General features: G+C 33.9%; 1 protein-coding gene across 1 annotated transcript in view; it reads right to left on the bottom strand.

Moving 5' to 3' along the window:
- The window catches only part of TTN (titin), a 274,184-nt gene that overhangs the window by 169,616 nt on the left and 81,347 nt on the right, over positions 1-23,221 (bottom strand). Inside the window, 43 exon segments of the mRNA XM_053712845.1 lie at positions 24-302; positions 421-708; positions 2,357-2,635; positions 3,459-3,740; positions 4,088-4,366; positions 4,511-4,792; positions 5,560-5,847; positions 5,958-6,245; positions 6,346-6,624; positions 6,718-6,996; positions 7,097-7,375; positions 7,615-7,902; positions 7,993-8,271; positions 8,487-8,768; positions 8,869-9,147; positions 9,982-10,263; positions 10,667-10,954; positions 11,091-11,378; positions 11,498-11,776; positions 11,861-12,139; positions 12,229-12,507; positions 12,800-13,087; positions 13,188-13,466; positions 13,553-13,834; positions 13,934-14,212; positions 15,558-15,839; positions 16,063-16,341; positions 16,533-16,820; positions 16,915-17,193; positions 17,299-17,577; positions 18,009-18,287; positions 18,384-18,665; positions 18,761-19,039; positions 19,129-19,416; positions 19,511-19,789; positions 19,875-20,153; positions 20,246-20,524; positions 20,679-20,960; positions 21,054-21,332; positions 21,432-21,716; positions 21,894-22,172; positions 22,269-22,547; positions 22,905-23,183. Of these exon segments, the coding sequence (XP_053568820.1) occupies positions 24-302; positions 421-708; positions 2,357-2,635; positions 3,459-3,740; positions 4,088-4,366; positions 4,511-4,792; positions 5,560-5,847; positions 5,958-6,245; positions 6,346-6,624; positions 6,718-6,996; positions 7,097-7,375; positions 7,615-7,902; positions 7,993-8,271; positions 8,487-8,768; positions 8,869-9,147; positions 9,982-10,263; positions 10,667-10,954; positions 11,091-11,378; positions 11,498-11,776; positions 11,861-12,139; positions 12,229-12,507; positions 12,800-13,087; positions 13,188-13,466; positions 13,553-13,834; positions 13,934-14,212; positions 15,558-15,839; positions 16,063-16,341; positions 16,533-16,820; positions 16,915-17,193; positions 17,299-17,577; positions 18,009-18,287; positions 18,384-18,665; positions 18,761-19,039; positions 19,129-19,416; positions 19,511-19,789; positions 19,875-20,153; positions 20,246-20,524; positions 20,679-20,960; positions 21,054-21,332; positions 21,432-21,716; positions 21,894-22,172; positions 22,269-22,547; positions 22,905-23,183 (12,108 nt within the window).

The raw sequence follows: 23,221 nt of genomic DNA on the forward strand, positions 1-23,221 counted from the left end.
ATACTAATTACAAGAAAACTCACCTTTCACAAACAGTTGTGTTGTGCATGAATCCTTTCCAGCATCATTACTGACATGGCAAGAATATTCCCCAGCCTGGAGAGTATTAACATTATACAGTTCAATAACAGCCAGTGAATCTGTCAGTGTGATATTGCAGTCCCTTCCTGGTAAGAGTTCATTGCTTCCCTTATACCAAGAAACGTTAAATGGTGGAGTTCCACGAATCACACTTGCAAAAGTGATAGTAGCTCCTGGAAGGACTTCCACTGGTTCAGGCTTCTCTACAAATGATGGTGGTTCTAAAAATTAAAAAAAAAACATATATATATATTATTAGCAATGTATCACAGATACTATTATAACATTAATCAAGGTATATGTACATTCAACCAAACTGCAGTAATGAATATGACTTACCTTTAACAGACAATACTGCGCTGCATTCATCAAATCCTGCAACATTGGTGGCATGGCAAGTGTACTTCCCAGTGTCTGATGATGACAGATCACTTACTGTCAAAGAACAAGTATTGTCTGTAAGAGCAGACTGATATTTGTCTCCAACAACAATCTCACTGCCATTGAAAAACCATGAAACGACTATAGGTGGTGAGCCAGACACTTTGCATTCCATTGAGACAGTTGATCCCAGCAAGCCATTTGTTTCCTTCAGCTTACGTGTGAAAGATGGAGGAATAATTCGATCTGTGGAGAAAAAAAGAGAACATATAAAAATGACTATAGTCAAAGATGACCGAAACATTCCTATTGTGGCCATGTTTTTGGGTCACTATGATTCCTGCTTTCAACTGATGCTTCAATAAAGGACTTGATTTTAACTAGTGCAATTTGTTTCTGTGATAATGCATCTCTTAACCAGTAAATACAACAGTATTTAATTTATACCCTCTTAAAGGGACATGGCCCAATGTTTTTCTTTCATGATTCAGATAGATAGAGCATGCAACTTGAAATAACTTTCCAATTTATTTCTATAATCTAATTTTAATAGACTTTTATGTTTATTTAGGTTATCCAATTTACTCTCTTTGTGTATCCTTTGTTGAAACGTATACCTAGGTAGGCTCAGAAACTGCTGATTAGTGGCTGTCCATATATGCATCTTGTGATTGGCTTTCAGCTAACTCACAGTAGAGCATTACTGCTTCTTCAACAAAGGATACCAAGAATATGAACCAAATTAAACAATGGAACAAAATTGGAAAGTTGTTTAAAATTATATGTTTTATCTGAAACATGAAAGAAATTGTTTTGATAAATGTGCCAGGCATTGCGCCAGACATTGCATATAATCTAATAATTTACTATGTAAAATGAACATTAATATATGAATCAAGGGTATACATTTTATATAGACAATTCTCATATTCAATTTCAATAACTACAATACAAATAAAACCCAAGCTATAGGTTTATAGATAGTAACTTGACAAGGAAGAATCAACATAATGTTTAAATAGTCTAAATAATGAATAAAATAAATGTATTAGTCATGTAACACACCAATATATCTATATATATATATATACAGGTAGCCCTCAGTTTACGCCGGGGTTAGGTTCCAGAAGAAATGGTTGTAAATCGAAACCGTTGTAAATTGAAACCCAGTTTAAAATGTAAGTCAATGGGAAGTGAGGGAGTTAGGTTCCAGGCCCCTCTCAAAATTGTCATAAGTAACACCTAATACATTATTTTTAAAGCTTTGAAATGAAGACTTTAAATGCTAAACCACATTATAAACCTAATAATATAGATTGTATCATCATCAAACTAAGTTTAATGAACAAAAACATTTGCTAAACATCACCTAATAAAGTAACTACACAACAGACTGCATCATCATCAAACTAAGTTTAATGAACAAAAACGTTTTTTACTTGCATTTTTCTGCAATCAGTTCTCTGCATTGTTAGCATGTTAAATAATATTGGGTCTGCACCTATTCTATGCATTCAATCTGCAGTGATTAATAGGCAGTTAGGCACCCTCACTTCAAGCTGCTAGACAGGAAGATAATAGGGAAGTGGCTGCTCGATAGCTAATGTCTGTTCTGTGTACACAGATCAATTTCAGACCTGTTAAGTTGCATAACTTTGCTGCAAAACAAGCAGACAGCTCCACCTACTGGCTATTTTAATTAGTGCACATGACTGGAAAAAAGGTTGTTATTCTGAAACGGCGCAAATTGAACTGGCGTAAACCGAGGGCCACCTGTATATATATATATATATATATATATATATATATATATATATATATATACAGTATATATACACATACATACATACATACAGAGAAAAGGTCTGCGTAATACGGTAATTATGTAACCAACCTGAGATATCAACTGTAGCTGTGCAGCTGCTTTTACCAACATTGTTCTTTACTTCAAAAGAATATTCCCCAGCATCAACCTTTCCAGTAGAGAGTATTTTAAGTGTAGAAACTTTTCCAAAGAAACTGATTTTGTATTTCTCATCACTTGTCAGTTCTTGTCCATTTTTAAACCATGTTGTTGTAAGTTCTGGTGTTCCACCAACTGTGCACTCCAAGGTGCAAGAATCTCCTGCTGTAACCTTTGTTGGTTGCGGCTTCTCTACAATTATTGCTGGTTCTGAAATGTAAATGTAAATATTATTTATAGAACAAAACACCAAAAGGTCCATGTTTGTAAAAAAACAAACAACAAATACATAATAATGAGATCCCTAATGTTGATTAACCCTAATAGGATAATTAAAGGGACATTGTACAGTAGATTTTTCTTTGGCAGACATGTTTTGTAGATGATCCATTTGTATTGCTTATCTGGGATATTTTTGTAACAATGCATAGTTTTGCTTATTTTTTTAATAACATTGTGCTGATTTTCAGACTCCTAACCAAGCTCCAAATTAACAGATGCAGACTGAAGTCTACAGATTCCCGCTGCTCCTGTTTGAGTAATCTGTCTTTTCATAAGCAGGGAAGCGGGAGGGGAGAAGTGTCTGTTCATCCTACTTTCCCAGTCCCTTTTACTGGGTGTCTGAGCCTAACCTCATCAACAGTGCTAAACTGGGAGTTTCTAAGTACGTTTTTAAAAGGTTTTATACTGAATATTTGGATCAGTATCTCTGCATATTCTTCTTTATAGTAGTGTCTATTGCATGCAGTTATATAAAATGTGTGTACACTTTAAAGCAAATCATCAAGCTTGTTACATGGATTTAACTAAAATCCTTCTGTTGATGCTACTAGGCCTTTTCTACTGTTTATATTAATTCAAGCTAGTTATGTATTAAGATAAATTCAGCATAACTCATCTAATGGAAAATTAATTCTGGCCCAAATGCAATATAGTACGTTTTAGCAGTAGCCATTAACACTTGAAGCAAACAGTGTTACAAATGGAACAATAGATTACAATTATAAAGACCTATTCACAAGACACTACTAACCTAAAACGGATAAGCTAGCAAAGCACTCCTGCATTCCAGCCTCATTTGTTATCTGACAGGTGTATTTTCCAGTATTTTCTGGTTTGGTTGTTGCAAAATGAAGAGTTGCAATGTTTTCCGTAAATGAAAAACTGATGTTTTCGCTTTCTCTGACAACTTCTTCTTTGTCCTTCAGCCACACCACTGTTATTGGTTGGGTGCCATCCACCACTGCCTGAAGTTCTGCTGGTTCTCCAACAACAGCAGTGAAATTTTCCAGTTTCCTTACAAACCTCGGAGGATCTAGTGAAGAAAAAAGTTCATAAAGATCAATACAAAGTAATTAACCCTTTACACGTATTCATTAAAAAATGTACATTTGAAAATCTAGAAGAGTTTAATATTATGTTATAAAGATAGGGTTTCTTGCTCTCTTATTCTATTTATTTACAAATCAATATGTCTTCTTGTGTATCTAAAGACTGGATGGCAACAAACCAGTATAAATCCTACAAAAGCCACCAAGAATGGTGTTACCCTGCAGTATAAATATTGTTTAGTTTTAGGTTTTCATGCAACAAATAATGTTTAAACATTAATAATAGGTATGGGCCAAACAGAGCGTTGTGCTGATTTAAACAAACACCAACCTTTTAATTTGATAGAGCATAGACAACTGTCACTTCCAACATCATTGATGGCTTTGCATTGGTATTCACCAATATCACCTGCATCAACTTTAAGAATATGAATAGATGCTAGGTAGTTTTCAGAAATTATCTTGAATTTCTTGCTACTCTTTATTTCTCTTCGGTCTTTGTACCACGACACCTCAAAGGGTGGAGTGCCCTTCAACTCACACTCGAGTGTTACATCAGCACCCTTCAAAGTCAGTACTGGTTCAGGCTTTCTGACAAAAACTGGCGATTCTATAAAATAAGAGATCAAATCAATTATTATTTATAGTAAAAAATATTTTTCATAACCCTTCAAAGTTTATATACATTTCTTGCTGTAAATTTTCACTAGAAAACAGGTTGGATTAAAAAAATGCATTTTAGATATATTCTGACCTTTCACTTTTAGTGACCCACTGCAGCTTGCACTGCCAGCATCATTGTGAACTTCACAAGTATAATCGCCGCTGTCTTCAATACTTGCACCAATTATCTCAAGGACTGCCACGGAATCGGTAAATGATAAGGCATATTTTCCACCATGTTGAATTTCAGTGTCGTTTTTGAACCACACAACTTTGATTTCAGGGGATCCACTTATTTTACATTCAAATCGATCAGAATCTCCTTGTTTCACAACTTTTAGTGACTCTAACTTTTTCACAAATCTTGGAGGCTCTATAAAACGAAAATAAGTGCATGTAGAATTTAAACTGTGCAAAAGTAATAAATATGTATATGATATGTAGGTAGATATATTATAGAAGATAGATAGATAGATAGATAGATAGATAGATAGATAGATTTGAGTGTAAGTTATTCTGTTAAATATCAAGAGGTTCAGTGTTTTCATTGGTGTATGTAAGAACTGAAAGTGAATAATGGTATGTTTTAATAAAAAAGGGTAAAAAATAAGAATGTATATTTTCATTTAATACTGTGTTTGAATAAGACATACTAACTCAGGCATCAAAACCATCCACAAACTTGAAATTACGTAAAAGCTTGCAGACAATCCATAAATCTTCCAAGAAGTTAGTAATATTCATTAGTAATGTCTATTTAACTGTGTTAATGTTAATGCAATTAATTTACCCTGTTATTTAAAAATAGCATTTATAAAGAAAAACTAAAAAAATATAAATATAATATATTCTATATATATTCTAATATAATCTATCTATAATGCTTACATTTAGTAAATTATAAAATACAGATATGTAAACGTAACATAAATTATCAGGTAAGCTATTTCTGCCTACATTATACTACAATTTCCAAGGCTGATTATTCACCTAAATTAAATGAAGATTTTTTTTATCGTCTAAGCTTTATATAATGATAAAACATACTTATTACTTTAACAATCATTATATTTTTAAAATATAAAGAAGGAAATAAAAATGAAGAATATCATCATATTTTTAAAAAGGTAAATTAAATACCTTGTACACCAAGAGAGGCTGAGCAAGAGTCTTTGCCAACCTCATTGATTGCATAGCATGTATAAACACCAGAATCAACTTTGCCCACTTTAAGAATCTTTAAGTGAGCCCTGTTTTCTGTAAATGTAATCCTGCAGTTTCCACCTGGACGAATCTCTCTGTTATCTTTTGCCCAGGTGACTTTAAAAGGTGGTGTCCCAGTAACATGGCAGTCAAAAGTTGCAGCTTCTCCAACTGGGACATGGGTAGATGCAAATTTGATATCAAATGAGGGAGGTGTTTTTGGTTCTAGAAGTTAATAAAAGAGATCAAAATTATGTCTCCCAAACAAAACATTGCCTATGTCTGTAAAACCTGAGAAGAATAAAATCAAGAAAGTATTTTGAATTTGAACAAACCTGTGAGAGTAAGTTTTGCACTAGCAGATGCACTACCGATAGGATTTGTAGCTGTACAAGAATATTGGCCAACATGCTTAATGCTAGTGTTCAAAATTTGTAGGGTTGCTACATTATCTATAAAGGATGTTTGCACATAATTGTCATCTCTTAAAAGAACTCCATCTTTAAACCAAGAGACTTCAATAGGTTCAGAACCATTTATCCGGCAGTCAAAAGTTACAGGTAAGCCAACAATTTCCTGTACGTCCTTCACTTTCCTTGCAAATGAAGGTGCAACTTTACGCTCTGTAAAAGAATAAGTTTAAGGTCATACGAACAAAAGAAAATATTGTTTTTTGAAGCAGTAATGGAAACATTTAACAAGCTAAAAGAAAGAAAAGTTCACCTTGTACAGTGAAAAGAGCACTGGAAGAAGCAGTTCCAACACTGTTTTCTGCTTTGCAAATATATTCACCGCTATCATTTTTATCCACTTTGCTGAAAACTAATGTAGCCACATTGTTCTTTAAGTACATTTTGTATGCAGTAGTTGACCTCAGTTTTGTGTCTCCCTTATACCAAGATACTTTTATTTCTGGTGTTCCTCCAACTTGACATTGCAAAGATATAGACTCTCCAATTGTAACCTCCAATGGTTCCAAAGGAGCAATGAAATAAGGTGGTTCTAAAGATAAATAGCAATTATAAGCACAATTATGTAAAATATAAAAAAAACTACTATTGCTGTATAGGTTAGAAGATGTAAATAAGTACAGACCTAGAACCGACAAGAAAGCATTGCATGTATCCTGTCCAGCCTCATTCTCCACATGACAAGTATATTCCCCATCCTCCTCCTGTGTGGCACTAAAGATTTCAAGTATGCAAGATTTTTCAGTTGTGGTAATGCCATATCTGTCAGACTGGTTTATTTCTTTACCATTCTTTTTCCATGTAACAAGAATTGTTGGAGAACCAGCATAGGTACACTCCAAAGTAATAGGTTTCCCTGTCTCAACATTGGCATCATTTAATTTCTTCACAAAAGTTGCTGGCGCTATTGATGGACAACAAAGAAAACAAAGAAAATGTATATCTAGCTGCAGTAAAGGTGAGAAATTAATATTTTAAATGCATGCATGGTTGCTGAAACTAACCTTTAACAAAGAGACGAGTGGTACATGATTCTTTACCAGCATCATTGCTTACTACGCAAGTATAGTCTCCACTCTGTAAAGTTTCAACATTGTACAACTCCAATGCAACAAATGAATTTTTTAAAGAAATGTTGCAATTACTTCCGGGCAAAAGTTCACTGCTCCCTCTAAACCAATTTACTTTAAAAGGAGGGCTTCCTTTAATAACACTTGTAAAGGTCACATTAGAGCCAGGGAGCACTTCTTGTGGGTCAGGTGTCTTCACAAAAGAAGGTGGTTCTAAATACAAAATCAAGAAACACATAGTAATGTATCATAAAGATCTGTTAATAATATATTGTAAAATATCTTATGAAATGTGAATGAATAAGAAGATACCCAGTGGTTTTGGAATCTAATTTTGTTTTCCTAAGCTATTGCCTTTCTTTTTTTCTTCTTCTAGTGATTTATCACTGTTTAGATATTTCCTTCAGCTACAAAGTAAGATAAACTGTAAAAGGTTTTCTTTTTTTACTGACCTTGAACAGTCAATGTTGCACTGCATTCGTCAGCTCCAGCAACATTAGAAGCTTGACAAGTATAATTTCCCACATCAGAAGATCCCAGTGCATGTACAGTTAAAGCACAGACATTTTCTGAAAAAGCTACATCATATTTGTCACCGCTAAAAACTGGGTTTCCATTTTGATACCAAGAGACTTGGATAGGAGGAGACCCAGACACTTTGCACTCCAAGCGAATAGATGTTCCTAAGACACCGTGAGTATCTTTGAGTTTTCTTGTAAAAGAAGGTGGAATTATACGATCTGCGAAAGCACAATATGTTTAAGTAAGAAATAATTTAAATATATATTTATCTGTTAAATATTTATATAATGAAATAGAAGCAAACTAACCAAGAACATCGACTGAAACAGTACAGCTGCTTTCGCCAACATTGTTCATCACCTCAAGCGTGTATGCCCCACTATCTCCTTTTTGTGTAGAAAGAATTTTAAGTGTTGAAACTTTATTGAAGAAGCTAATTGAGTACTTTGAGTCACTCCTGAGTTCTCTGCCATCTTTATACCATTTAGTAATAAGCTCTGGGGAGCCTGCAACTGTACATTCTAATGAACAAGTCTCTCCAGCTGTAACTCTTGTTGGTTCTGGTTTTTCTACAATTCTTGCGGGCTCTGAAAAAAAATTAAAATATATCCTCTTTAAGTAGAAAAATATTATACTATATTTTAAATGTCATCCATTACTTTATATATGGTACCAGAGTAATATGGGTTTTGTTTTGTTTTTATCTTACAATTTCCCTGTTTATCTACTTATAATCAATTTGAATTTGAAATAACTGGCTCACTAATAAATTAAATATTAAAAGTATACTAAAATTACAAACCTAATACAGAAAGAACTGCGGCACATTCCCGCATTCCAACTTCATTTTTGGCCTGGCATGTATATTTTCCTGCACTTGTTGAATCTGTGCTGGCAATATGTAGAGTGGCAAAATTGTTAACATAAGATATTTTGATATTTTCACTTTCTCTAACAACTTCTCCTTTGTCTTTAAGCCAAGTTACTGATATTGGCTGGGAACCCTCTGTTGTTGCTTGCAGCTCTGTTTCTTCCCCAATAAGACATGTGATGTCACTTAATTTCTTCACAAATCGTGGTGGGTCTATTGAAGGAGATAAGTGTCCAAGATTTTTTAAATTATTTTTGAATAATCATAGAAAGAATGTTTTATAAAATATATATATATATGTATATGTACAAACCTTTAAACCTGATAGCACAGACACAGTTATCACTTCCAACTTCATTTACAACTTTACATTGGTATTCTCCAATATCTGATGATTCCACATTTAGAACATGGATGCTAGCAAGACTTTCTTTCGAAGTGACTTTGAACTTCTTACTGCTTCGAATTTGTCGCCTATCTTTGAACCAAGCAACTTCAAATGGTGGAGTTCCCACAAGTTCACATTCAAAACTGACATCAACTCCTTTTAAAACCTCTACTGGTGTTGGCTTTCTAACAAAAACAGGGGGTTCTATAAAAGCAAAATATAAATATATTTTAAGTATATTTAAAGAAGCATTTTGTTCCAAAAAGAAGCTAATTTTATTTTGTGAAACTACGCTACATTTTTCTACATTTTAGATGTTTACCGGTAAAATATAACATGCAAAGCAATTACCTAACAAAAAGTAAACAATATCTCTAAATTGTTGGGGTATAAATAATAATCTGGTGAAATAAAAATGTTTTCTTATCCAACTTTTAATTTATAAATAATGCTAGTAACTGTTTAATATATAGTATTCTTTTAGTAAAACTGTTACTAATGGAAATTCCTTTTATAATAGTATTACCTATTTTAATATGCATATATAAATGTCATATAATGTGACAGAACAAATATTATAAAATAAAATGCTTATAGTGATGGCCAATCCTAACATTTGTGAAACGCTAAGATTTACTATTGGAACAAATAAAGGTGAATTTCAGTCACGAAATATAAAACACTTCATGCTGAAAGTTACTTTATTTGTTTGAAACCTTCGCCGCACTGAGCTGCTCAGGAAGCCCACGGCAGAACACTATTTTGCTGTGAGGTGACGTTTCCACCTCTCAGCAAAATAGCGTTCTGTAGTGGGCTGCCTGAGCTGCTCAGTGCGACGAACACGTCAAACTAATAAAGAAACTTTCAGCATGAAGTATTTCATGACTGAAAGTCCCCTTTATTTATTGTTCCAGTGGTAAGTCCTAGCATTTCACAAACAATAGGATTTTCCATCACTTTAATGTTTCCATCTATTCCCTATAATTTAAACACAAGTTCAGCATGCATGAAAATAAGATTATGAAAGGGATATTGAACCTTTAACTGTGATTGAAGTACTGCAACTTGTGCTGCCTGCATCATTGTGTGCTTCACATGTATAGTCCCCACTGTCTTCAATGCTGAAATCAGTAATTTCAAGCACTGCCATAGAGTCAGCAAAGGATAGGTTGTGCTTCTCACTGGGTCGAAGCTCGGTGTCATTTTTGAACCATACAACTCTTATTTCTGGAGATCCACTAATTTTGCATTCAAGTTGAGAAGAGCTACCAAGTTTCACTATTCGTGAAGGTTCTAGCTTCTTAACAAACTTTGGAGGTTCTATGAAAGTAGAAGAAAAATATTACATCCCGGACAAGAAAAATAATCTGATACTGTTACTTACGTTAATCAGAAAGACTGAAACATAAAGTGTTTGGAAAAGTGATTATGTTCATTATCACTCAAGAAAATGTATGTTGCATAAACGTCTTTAAACCTAACTATAGCAAAAGCAAATTATACCTTACAGACAAGAATGTGTATTAAAAAAACAAACAAAAACAAAGATAAAGACACAAAAACAAAGACAACATAAATAGTGGCCATTTTCATGAACAAAGTACTATAAATTCTGATACTATTAAAGGTGAATAAAATATTGTATTATTTGGTAAAAGTTAAAAGAGAATTATGATGTTTTTTTTTGCCCAAGATATGTAGCAATAGGCAAATAATAAAATACCTTTCACGCTAAGTTCAGCAGAGCAATACTCTTTTCCAACATCATTGGTCGCTACGCAAGAGTACAATCCTGCATCTCCTTTGCCTACTTTAAGAATTCTCAGATGGGCTGTATTACCAATAAAGGTGATTTTATAATTTCCTCCTGTTTTGATTTCTTTATTATCTTTGGTCCATATCACCTTAATTGGTTGTGTTCCCGAAACGTGACATTCAAAATCTGCAAACTCTCCAAGAATAGCACCAACTGGTGCCACTTTTCTATCAAAGAAGGGTGGCTTCTTGGGTTCTATAAATAAAAATGAAGAGCATATAGAGGAGCTTAGAACCATTGTATCTTAGACACTTAATGGTTTTGCACCACTGTTCTTGTTTAAGAAAATATTTTTGGATATCTTGGATGTTGGTACTATAAAGAAACAAACCTGAGATTGTGAGTTTAGCAGTTGATGATGCAGTTCCAATTGGATTTAATGCTGTACAAGAATATTGCCCAGCATGACCCATTTCTGCTGCCAGAATACGAAGAGTAGCTACATTATTAGTGTATGATATCTGTATACTATGATCTTCTGTTAAAAGTACACCATCTTTATACCAAGAAACCTCAATGGGTTCTGAACCATTAATACGACAGTCAAATTTCACAGGCAATCCAACTGTTTCCTCTATATCCTTCATTTTTCTTGCAAATGAAGGGGGAAGTTGGCGGTCTGCAAAAGAATAATTATTACAATGGTATTTGATTTCCTGTATTAAGTTTTGACTTTGACTATAAAGAAATACAAAGAAAGAAGTTAATGATTCACATGACAAAACAAAAGAAAATCACCTTGAACAGTAAGCTGTGCCTTAGAAGAAGAGGATCCTACAGAATTTTCTGCTTTACAAATATATTCTGCAGTATCATTTTTATCAACTCTACTGAAAGACAGAGTAGCAACGTTGTTTAAGAAGTAAACTTTGCATCCAGGGGTTGAACGGAGCTTTGTATCTCCTTTGTACCAAGACACTGTAATTTCAGGTGTTCCCCCAATGTAGCATTGCAAAGAAGCAGCATCTCCAACTGTTGATTCCACATCCTCCAAGTGCGTAACAAAGTAGGGTGGTTCTACCAGGGGAATAAGTAAAGTAAGTACAAATTTGTAACATCCCACCTAAAAACAATAATTAGTGAGAAAATAACATTGCACACCTAGTACTGTCACCAAGGCTTGACAGACATCTTGCCCAGCCTCATTTTCAACCCGGCAAGTATATTCACCACCGTCATCTTTGGTACTACTAAAGATTTCCAGGATGCAAGACTTTTCTGTTGTGGTTAAACTGCATGTTTCTGTTTGTGTTATTTCAACACCATTCCTTTCCCAGGTGACATAAATTGGAGCTGTGCCAGTATATGTACTTTCAAGAATGATGGATTTTCCTGTTTCTACACTGTAATCCTTAATTTTTTTAACAAAGGATGCAGGTTCTGATACAACAAGATAAAGAGTTAGCAATGCTTGTGAAAAAAACAGAAAACATATTAATATGTGTTTTTTTGGCTTAAAGAAATGTTACCTTTTACAAAGAGATTTGTAGTACATGAATCTTTTCCAGCATTATTAGAAACAACACAGGTGTATTCCCCAGTGTGGGAAACATCAAGCTGATACAATTCCAAAACTATGCTTGAATCTTTCAATTTCATGGTACAGTTGGTTCCAGATATAAGTTCACTGCTCCCCTTAAACCATTTCACCTTAAAGGGAAGTGTTCCTTTGACTATGCTTGTAAAAGACACATCCATGCCAGGAAGTGCTTCTAATGGTGCTGGTTTCTTCACAAAAGAGGGTGGCTCTGAAGAAGCATGCAGAAAATTATAAGACATTAAGACACACAATACTCCAAAAGCAAAAATAAATACCAGAAGTAACCCTAAATCCAGTTGCAAAATTAATGAATAACTACTTAGTACAGAAATGTAGCAAAATACTGTTTTAAAAATATTAAAGAAGAAACCCTTATTGTTCTAATGCTGGTGAGGCAAAGAAATGACACTTTAACAAAGATAGATTATTTGATAATCATTATATTAAAGATATAAGAAATTATTTGAAGAAATACCCCATGCATTCATTTGTTTACTAACCTTGTACACTTAGGGTAGAACTGCATTCATCAGTTCCAGCAACATTAGATGCTACACAAGAATAAGTACCAATATCAGAAGATTCCAAAGAGTGCATTCTCAAAACACAAAGATTATCTGAAAATTCAAGTTCATGTTTTTCTCCACTGGTAATTTTCCTTTTATTGTGAAGCCAAGAAATGGACATTGGTGGAGAGCCTGTAACTTTGCATTCCATAACAACAGAAGAACCTAGAGCCCCAGTGGTTTCTTTAATTTTTTTGGTAAAAGAAGGAGGTATAACTCGATCTAATTAACAAAAGTAAAAAAAGAACAAATGAGTTTTTAAGAAACAGCATGCAACACAGAAGACTATATATTTGAAAACTCAGAAGATAACGCAACTAACCAAGAACGTCAACTGTGGCTGTGCAATTGCTTTTTCCAACATTGTTCTTGACCTCAAATGTATATTCTCCACTGTCACCCTTTTCTGCAGATAAAATTTTAATGGTGGCTATTTTATTGTTGAGACTAATTTTATATTTTTGGTTGCTGATCAGTTCTTTGCCATCTTTAAACCAGTTTGCTGAAAGCTCTGGTGTGCCTGCCACTATACACTCAATAGTGCAAACATCTCCTGCAGTAACTCTTACTGGTTCAGGTTTCTCAACTATTGTTGCAGGTTCTGAAATAAAACACAACCATATTCAGTTGTTTTAATGATTCAAATAAAATGGTTAAGGGAAAACACTTTTTATGGCTATTGTTTACCTAGAACAGTAACGTTGGCAATGCTTTCTCGCATTCCAGCATCATTTTTTATTTGACATATGTATTTTCCAGCATTTGCAACTTCTGCTTTTCTAATCTGAAGGGTAGCAAGGTTCTCAAAGTGAGAAACACTGATATTTTCACTTTCTCGGATGACTTCTTCTTTGTCCTTCAACCATAAAACTGAGATAGGCTGGGAGCCTTCTATTAGTGCTTGTAATTCAAGAGGCTCACCAGAGATAATTGTAGCACTCTCTAGTTTCTTCACAAACCTTGGAGGCTCTGAACAAATAAAATGCACAGGTATATTAAGACATATATGTTTCCTTCTTGTAATAGCAAAGAATTCCAGAGATATATTTAACTATATAAATGAAATACCTTTTAATTTTATAGTACAGATGCAAGAGTCGCTTCCAACATCATTTGATGCTTTACAGTGATAATCTCCAATGTCCGATGCCTCAACATTAAGAATGTGAACACATGCAAGTTGGTTTTTAGAAGTCACCTTGCACTTTTTGCTACTTCGTATTTGTCTCCTATCTTTAAACCAAGTTACATCAAATGGTGGTGTGCCCAAGAGTTCACATTCAAGACTAACATCCACACCCTTAAGGATTTCAGCTGGGCTAGGTTTCCTGCTAAAAACAGGGGGTTCTACGAAACAAAATAAAATTGATGTCGTTTATTGATCTGTGTGCAGGAAGCAGAGGATACGACTTTTAAGGGAAAACAATGCACATAAAGCGTAGTAATGCAAAGCATTGTTGGTAAAATTTAGCATGTGTATTAGATTTTAACTTAAACTATATCTACTTTTTAGCATGAGCTTGTAAAGGTTTATAGTACAGTGGTACAGTGCAAGGTTGCAAAGCTGTATTACGCACATTGAAACAAAAATGACTTTTGTGAGGATGGAATTGTATTTCTTTGTAAAGTACATTGAGCTAAAATGGGGTTGGTAGCTATTTAAAAAGGGAAATATGCTACATATATGCTGCCTCAAATGTTTAATTATATTTATATATTGTAGTTGGGAAAACATTAAAGGGGCATTCTAAAACAAAAATGACATGATCTAATTGGTTACAGCATGTAATATTTGAGTTACTGACCCTAGCTTGCAATGTGTTTATTTACCACAAAGAGATTAATCACACAGGTAATGTCCAATTAAGGAGCCTCAAGCATTTTAACCCCAGAGCAATACACGGCCAGTGATTGGAAGCTATGTGCTATACCTGCTCTTGATTGGCTCTATGGTCATGTTCTGCTCAAAAGCTACCATGCTTGAGGCTTCTGAGCAGAAATGTACCTGTGTGTTTAATTCCTTTGCAGGGGCTAAACATCAAGTGCCCTCACATCAGTGATGGGAGAATTACAAGATCTAACAAATTAGAGACCATCATGATTACATTAAAATGACCCTTTCATTTAACATTGAACATTTTTGCCTTAATTAAACTTGTTTTGAGCCTATTATTGCATTTTTTATGTATTTTAATATTTTTTTTCTTTATGTTGTGCTTTGTGTGTTAGTATTTCTGACTATTTAATTAATTACTATTAATATAATTATTTGTTTAATTGTAGTCTTGATGTTTTTAAAATATCAGTTTACTTTCAACATTTTTAGTTTAGCTTCTATATGACATAATTTAGATTAACAGACAATTTTAGATGGCTCAGAGAATTATTTCAAGGGCCAGAAGAAATCTAATAGTATAGTACTGCTTGATAAATATATGAATATCTATATATATATATAGAATACTGTACTTGTTAATCTACTTGGATTAATATATGGTTTATCTAATAAAAAATATAGACAATAAGAAAAAAGATGGAATCATTTTTAAAGGATGTTTTAAGGTTTTAAGTGTTTAAAACAAAATTCTAAACAGTTAATTAAAAAAAAAATATCATCTGAGTAGTTTACATATGCATAAAGATAAACAAGCTACAATTATTGCGGTACCAGCAATTAAAAGCCATGCCTAACCTTTAACAATAATCTTGGTACTGCAGCTTGCACTCCCAGCATCATTGCTTGCATCACATGTGTAATCTCCAGTGTCTTCAATTGTGAGGTTACTAATCTCAAGAACTGGTATATAGTCAATGAAAGACATGGTGTACTTTTCACTTGATTTAATTTCATTGTCATTTTTATACCAGGTGATTTTAATCTCTGGAGATCCACTAATTTTGCATTCACTTCTGATAGAGTCACCCAGTTTAGCTACTTTAGTTGAATCTAGTTTCTTGACAAACTTTGGTGGTTCTAAGAGGCCAAAGAAATTGAAAAGACAGAGAAAAGAGAAAAAAAGAATAATTAACAAAAGTTAAACATGTTTGAATATTTGCCAAAGTAGTTTGTTCCTATAGAAGATAAAAGAAATTACTTGACACTGGCTGAAATGTCCAATAACCCAAAGGTTAAATTTACATGAATTAAAAGACACACAAACACACATAAAAAAGACAAAAAAGACAAATCTTCGCACCTGTTACCAGCAACATTGTGCTACAAGAGTCGCTACCAACATCATTGGTAACTTGGCATGTGTAGCGGCCACTACTTGAACCATCCACTGTAAACAAATTTAAGAAACCTATTGACCCCTCCATTCCAAGGAAACATTTTGCACCAGAAAAGAGTTCCACGTCTTCTTTAAACCATTTAATTGAAAATGGGGGTGTTCCCTTTACTTCTACCTTGAAGTCAACCAAAGAATCTGGTATGGCCTTCTGACTTTCAGGTTTTGAAATGAAGCTTGGAGGTTCTATGACGTTGAAGAAAGAGTGTTTAAGAAAACCAATGAACACCAATTTAAGGTACATCATTATTAGTAAGAAAGGTACATCAAATACACACTGTTCAAAAAGTTATTCTTCAATTAAAGTTGTTAATTTTCAAGACAGAGAAAATAAGAAAGTAGTATGGTAAAAGAAGAAAATATCAAATATTTCAAACCTTTGACGGTAAGAATACTACTGCATTCAGCACTTCCTGCAACATTGGTTACTTTGCACTTGTAATTTCCATTTTCAGACATATCAATATTATCAATGGTCAAAGACACAGTGTTTTCATGGCATACAAGTCTGTGTTTTGCAGCATGTAAGATTTCTCTACCATCTTTAAACCACTGTGCATTTATTGGCAATGAACCAGAAACCTTGCATTCCATTTGGACAGTTGATCCAAGAACTTTATCCATTTTAGTTAGCTTTTTGGTAAAAGATGGTGGAATAGCTTGATCTGATCAACAAAAACAACAAAACAGAGCCAATTATTCCTGACACTAATGAAATATTCCACAGCAAGTATCAGGAAGAAATATTTTCATACTAACCTAGAACTGTCAAGTAAGCTGTACAACTACTTCTTCCAAAATCATTTTCAACCTTAAATGTATATTCTCCACTATCTTCCTTGTTTACTGATTGAATCCTCAAGCTTGATACATTATTCTCAAAACTTAAAGTATAGTATCTACTTGGCATGAGTTGTCTGCCATCTTTAAACCACTTCACTTGAAGCTCTGGCGTTCCAGCTACAGTACATTCCAAAGTCACAGGATCTCCCTCGGTTACGTTTACTGACTTAGCACGTTCTATGATCTGAGCTGGTTCTGTAGTGAAAATTAATTTTAATTAATTCATATTTATCTTTTAATTCATATACTTGTCTTAATTTAAATAGATAAAATAGGGTAAAATTGATTTTGCCTACCAACCTTGTGCTATGAGAGCAGCAAAGCACTTTTCCATCCCTGATTCATTGGTAGCCTGACATATGTATCTACCCGGATGCTCAGGCTCAACAGACTTTATATACAAAGTGGCTATATTGTTCTCAAAGGTAAATACAATGTTATCATCTTGTTCAATAATTTTATCTCCTTTAATCCATGATACTGACAAAGGTTCTGAACCCGCCACTGCACACTGAAAAATAGCTGGGTCTCCAAGAACAGTCGTGCAATTTTCTATCTTCTGAATAAAGTAGGGAGGTTCTATGTATAGAAAAGTGATTACAAAACAAAATTATTATTTTTTTTCTATTATTTTGAGATAAATAATTTGATCTTTATTCTATTGGAATTGATGTAAACCAATTTTTCTTCTGGTATTTTGACCATATTAGCCATTCAGTCTGTACAGAAAGACTAAAAATCTGTACTGCATGATCAAAACAATATGTTTTTAAAGATTTAGACAGCTATTTTACCTAGAATAGCAGTTTTATGCTTACAAGCTAAAATGTTTAAAAGATATGGGCAAAAATACATAAACAGATTTTTTGCTTCAAATGAATGAAGAGAAAGCAAAAGCTACAAGCAATTTGATTAATTTTTGTGCAAATGTACGTTGTTTTTTTATTTTATTTTATTCCAACAGAATAAAGCATTTTAACTGAAAGCCATGTAAACTAACTATAACCAACCTTTTAAATGGACTGTAGCACTGCAAGAACAGCCTCCAGCATCATTGGATATACTGCACTGGTATTCACCAACATCAGAAAAGTCAAAGTTATAAATATGGAGTTCAATTACTGACTCCTTTAGTATCATAGAATATTTTTTGCTGCTTCGAATTTCTTTTTTGTTCTTTGACCAGGTGACCTCATATGGTGGAGTACCCACAACTTCACAAATCAACATCACATCAGAAGCTTTAACTACTTCAGTTGGTTCAAACACTGTCTTAAACGTTGGGGCCTCTACAAATTGGAAAATAAATGCAGAACAGCTTACTTAATAGAAAAGAAAATACAACTACAGTGAAATAAAACGATGAAGAGAATGGAAAAACTAACCTCTCACTTTCACATCAATACTGCAGCTTTCACTACCAGCCTCATTAGAAGCCTCACAAACATATATACCACTGTCCTCAACAGCAGAATTCACAATATCAAGAACTGCAATAGAATCTTCAAATGAAATGCTGTATTTATCACTCATAGTAATATAATTTCCATCCAAGTACCAAGCAACCTTGATTTCAGGTGTGCCAGTTATCTGACACGGAAAACTTGTTGATTCTCCCTTTCTTAATAATAAGAATGGACTTGGCTTCTTAACAAACCGTGGTGGCTCTAGATATAAAGAAAACGTAAATATATATTTGCAAGTTACTACAAGCTTAAATAAACTAATTATTATTTAAAATACAAATGAAGAGCAGGCTAACCTTTAACAAAGAGTGTTGCTTTACAACTTGCTGCACCAACATCATTGGTAATTTGTAGAGTGTAGGTTCCAGAATCAGCAACTTTAGCTGACATAAGCTCAAGAATGCTTGATGACTCATCTTTCCAAACTGAACGATTTGCTCCTGAAAGTAGCTCCTTGCTATCTTTAAACCATTTAATTACCATTGGAGTAGTACCATTCAAAACAGTCTTAAACTGCACTCTAGAACCAGGTAGTGTATCCTGGGACTGAGGTTTTTCAACAAAGTATGGAGGTTCTAAAGTAAGCAAAATTAGATTTTGTTAAAAAAAACTAAAATTTTACAGGGGAGCTATGGTTTTTTAAGAATAAAATAATAAAGCAAACCTTTTACTGTTAAATATCCACTGCTCTGGTTCTTTCCTGCTTTGTTTGTTGCAGTACAAGTATAAGTACCACTATCTGCAGCTTCTAGTTCATTAATTTCCATAAATGCAATATTATCATGGAAAGAATATTTGTGTTTTCCACTAGGCATAATTTCCTTGTCATCTTTAAACCATTTAACATTTATTGGATGGGAGCCAGCAACTATACATTCAAGATTGACAAAAGATCCTTTGATGCTGTCTTTTTTCTTCAATTTCTTTGTAAATGATGGTGGTATTATCAGATCTAATTAGTGTGGAATAAAGAAACACTTTGTCAACTTAAACTATAATATAAACAATATACTTAAAAAATTAATCAAATTAAAATATATACTAACCTAATACATTAATGGTGGCAGTGCAACTGCTTCTACCAACATCATTTTCAACCTCAAATGTATACTCTCCACTATCTTTCTTGCTTGCTGAAATTATTTTTAGCACAGAAACATTCTCTGTAAAGCTAATCTTATATTTTGGCCCAAACTTTAACTCATTTCCATCTTTGTACCATTTAGCTGTGATTTCTTTTGTTCCTGAAAATTTACATTGTAAGGTTGCGGGGTCACCTTCTGTGACATCAACTGATACAGTTTTGTCAATGATTGTAGCTGGCTCTGTTGCAAATAGGAAAATATTATAATTTAGAATAGGTTTTTAACAGATCAGCACACTTTTGCCTAAAGAATAATTGTAACCAACCTTTTACAGCTAGAACGGCAGAACATCTTTGAACTCCTGCATCGTTTTTGGCCTCACAAGTGTACTTGCCACCAAGATTGCTTTTAACAGAACTTATGTGTAGCGTAGCTACATTGTTTTTAAAGATTGCTTTTATGTTTTCATCTTCCATGACTTCATCATTGTCCTTCCACCAAGATATAGTGATGGGTTGGGAGCCCTTAACTGAGCACTGGAATGCAACTAGTCCTCCTATGAGTGAACTAAGGTTTTCAATCTTCCGTGTAAAGGTAGGGGGATCTGATAGAGAAATAAATTCTCAATGAGTATCAAACTTATAGCTACATGTATGTTTTAAACACAGTAGGTCAGTGAACTATTTAAGTACTAACCTTTCAAAGTCACATGAGAACTACAAAGGCAGCTTCCCACATCATTAAACACCCTACACTGATATTCACCAATATCCGCAGAATCAAATCTTAGAATGTTAAGACTTATTACTGTGTCCTTGAAAAATGTTTTGTACTTTCTACTGCTTCGAACAGGTTTGTTGTCTTTGTACCATGTAACATCAAATGGGCCTGAGCCTGTGACTTCACCTTCCAAAATTACATCCACATCTCTTAGTACTTCAGTATTTTCAAACTCTTTCTTAAAAGATGGGGGCTCTGTAGTTAAAGAGACAAATGACCTCCAGTTACTATGAGACATTCTTTAACTTCTTCATTGCAGCCGTCTCTGGCAGTCAAGAGTTTAAAGATATTTCACAGATGTTTTTAAAAGAATGCAATTAAGAAAGAGAGACATATAAATTTAACAAACCTTTTACAATAACAGCACAGCTGCATATATCAGTACCAGCTTCATTCTTAGCCTGGCATGTATATTCGCCAAAGTCTTCTAGGGCTATGTTTAATAATTTAAGAGTTGCAACTGAGTTCACAAATGACGTGTTGCATACTTCACTCTCTTTCATTTCCCTGTCATTTTTAAACCATGTCATTTTAATGGGAGATGTTCCAGATACTTTACATTCCAACTGCGCAGTATCACCTTGTTTGAAAAGTTGAGATGGTTCAAGCTTCTCAATAAAAGTTGCTGGTTCTGCAGGATTTAAAAAGAGTTAATAAGACAAAGAAATAGTTGACGCAGAAGACTATAAGAGTATAAGAATACTTTAAGGTAAAGAGTGCAAACCTTTCACAAAAATGTTTGCGCTACATTCCACTGCGCCAGCTACGTTGCTGACTTTGCATACATAATTTCCTGAATCCATGGTTTTTACTGCATAAAGTTCTAAAGAGCTTGCTGTGTTCTCTTTTGAGATATAACATGATCCTCCAGTTTTCAGTTCCTCTATACCCTTAAACCAGTTTATTGACAATGGTGCTGTTCCCTTAAATGTTGCCTTAAGACACACAGTAGATCCCGGCAATGCTTCTTGGGTGTCTGGTTTTATTATGAAGCTTGGAGGTTCTATATACATTAAGAAGGAAAATTAAATTAAACCCATAAAGAATACATTTCGATTAAAATAAAAAAACAAAAAACAAAACAAAACAGAAGAATTCAAACCTTTAACAGTAAGTGTTCCTTTGCACTCTTTAGTTCCAGCAGAGTTTGTTGCTCTGCAAATATAAATTCCAGCATCGCTCATGTCTAGTTGACTTATCTCCAAAGTGGCAGTACCTTCCACCAATAATAATTTGTATTTATCAGCAGTAAGCTCTTTGTCATTTTTAAACCATGTCACTTTCATAGGAAGAGAGCCAGAAACTTTGCATTCCAGTCGGCAGTAGGCTTTTACTATGCTGTCAATATCCCTTAGAGGTTTTCTAAAGGCTGGGGCAATGATACGATCTGTTTATGATAGAAACATATAGGTTCTCTCAGTACATAAATCAGACTGTTCATTTTAATAAAATAAGAGATAGTTAAAACCCCTTCACCATCAGAAAGGGCTGCTAATTTTTTGAAAGCAATGCCCTGCAGTCCTTTTAGACAGTTAATGCATTAATTAGTAATGACAGTACTAACCTAATACTGTGAAAGTCGTCTTGCAGCTACTGCTGCCAACATCATTGGAAACCTCAAATGAGTATTCACCGCTATCCTGAATTTCTGCTGAATAAAACTTTAAAGAAGCAACATTATTCTTAAAGCTAATTCTATATTTTTTGCCGGAAGCAATTTCTTTTCCGTGCCTCAACCATTTCACTTTAAGTTCTGGTGTGCCTGCAACAGTGCATTCCAGAGTGGCTGGATCTCCTGCAGTGACTTGAATCAGTTCAGCTTTCTCAACTATTTTGGCAGGTTCTATAATACAATTAAACAGGTTTTGTTAGAGAATACTATGCATTGTTTCTTACTAAGAATTAAGTGTAAATACATAGTTTAAATATACTAACTAACCTTTTACAACTAACTCTCCAAAACAAGTCTGGCTTCCTGCATCATTTTCAGCTACGCATGTGTATTTTCCAACATTGTTAAGGTGAACATTGCTAATATGCAAAGTGGCAATGTTATTTTCAAAAGTAATTTTAACTTTGTCATCTTCTCTGACAATATCTCTTCCCTTCAGCCAAGAGACAGTAATGGTTTCAGAGCCTTTAACGACAGCTTGCATGGTAACATTGTTGCCCACAACAGCAGTGACATTTTCAATCTTCTTCACAAATGATGGTGGTTCTGATTAAAGAGAGAGATAAACTAAGGCGTGGTAACAACTACTTTAAACTCTCAATAAAACACTTATAATTAACAAGCATAATATAAAGAGTTTAACAAAATTCACAATATCAGACATAGTCCTCCAGTGGCAGAAATAGAATGTTTTGGATTTATCTACCACTAGAGGCCTTATATTCCAAAGTATTGTTGATATACGGTCTTTATTGGGTCCAAATCTGGTTACAAAGAAGAGTTTCTCCTTCGCTTCTGTCTTGGTAGGTACAAATGCATTGGAGTTAAGAGGTAAGAAAGATTTTTCAAGATTGTCTTGTGTGTTAGTAAAAAGAGTTGTCAAGAAAACATTTTCTTACTAACCTTTCAGTTTGTATGTTGCACTGCAGACACACTTGCCAACTTCATTAGCTACAACACACTCATATTCCCCAACATCTGCACTATTAAATGCAGAAATTTCCAGGCAAGCAAGAGACTTTTGAAATATCATCCTGTATTTTTTACTACTTCGTATCTGTTTCTTGTCTTTGTACCAACTAATTTCAAATGGTCCAGTGCCAGAAAGTTCGCACTGAAGTGTAGTATTTGATCCTTTTACTACTTCTGCTGGTTCAATTTTTTTGACGAAAGAAGGAGGTTCTACAAAGGCATCAAATTATCAGTAAATAATAAGTAAA

The sequence above is a fragment of the Bombina bombina genome, chromosome 1 (assembly GCF_027579735.1).
Source record: "Bombina bombina isolate aBomBom1 chromosome 1, aBomBom1.pri, whole genome shotgun sequence".
NCBI lineage: Eukaryota > Metazoa > Chordata > Amphibia > Anura > Bombinatoridae > Bombina > Bombina bombina.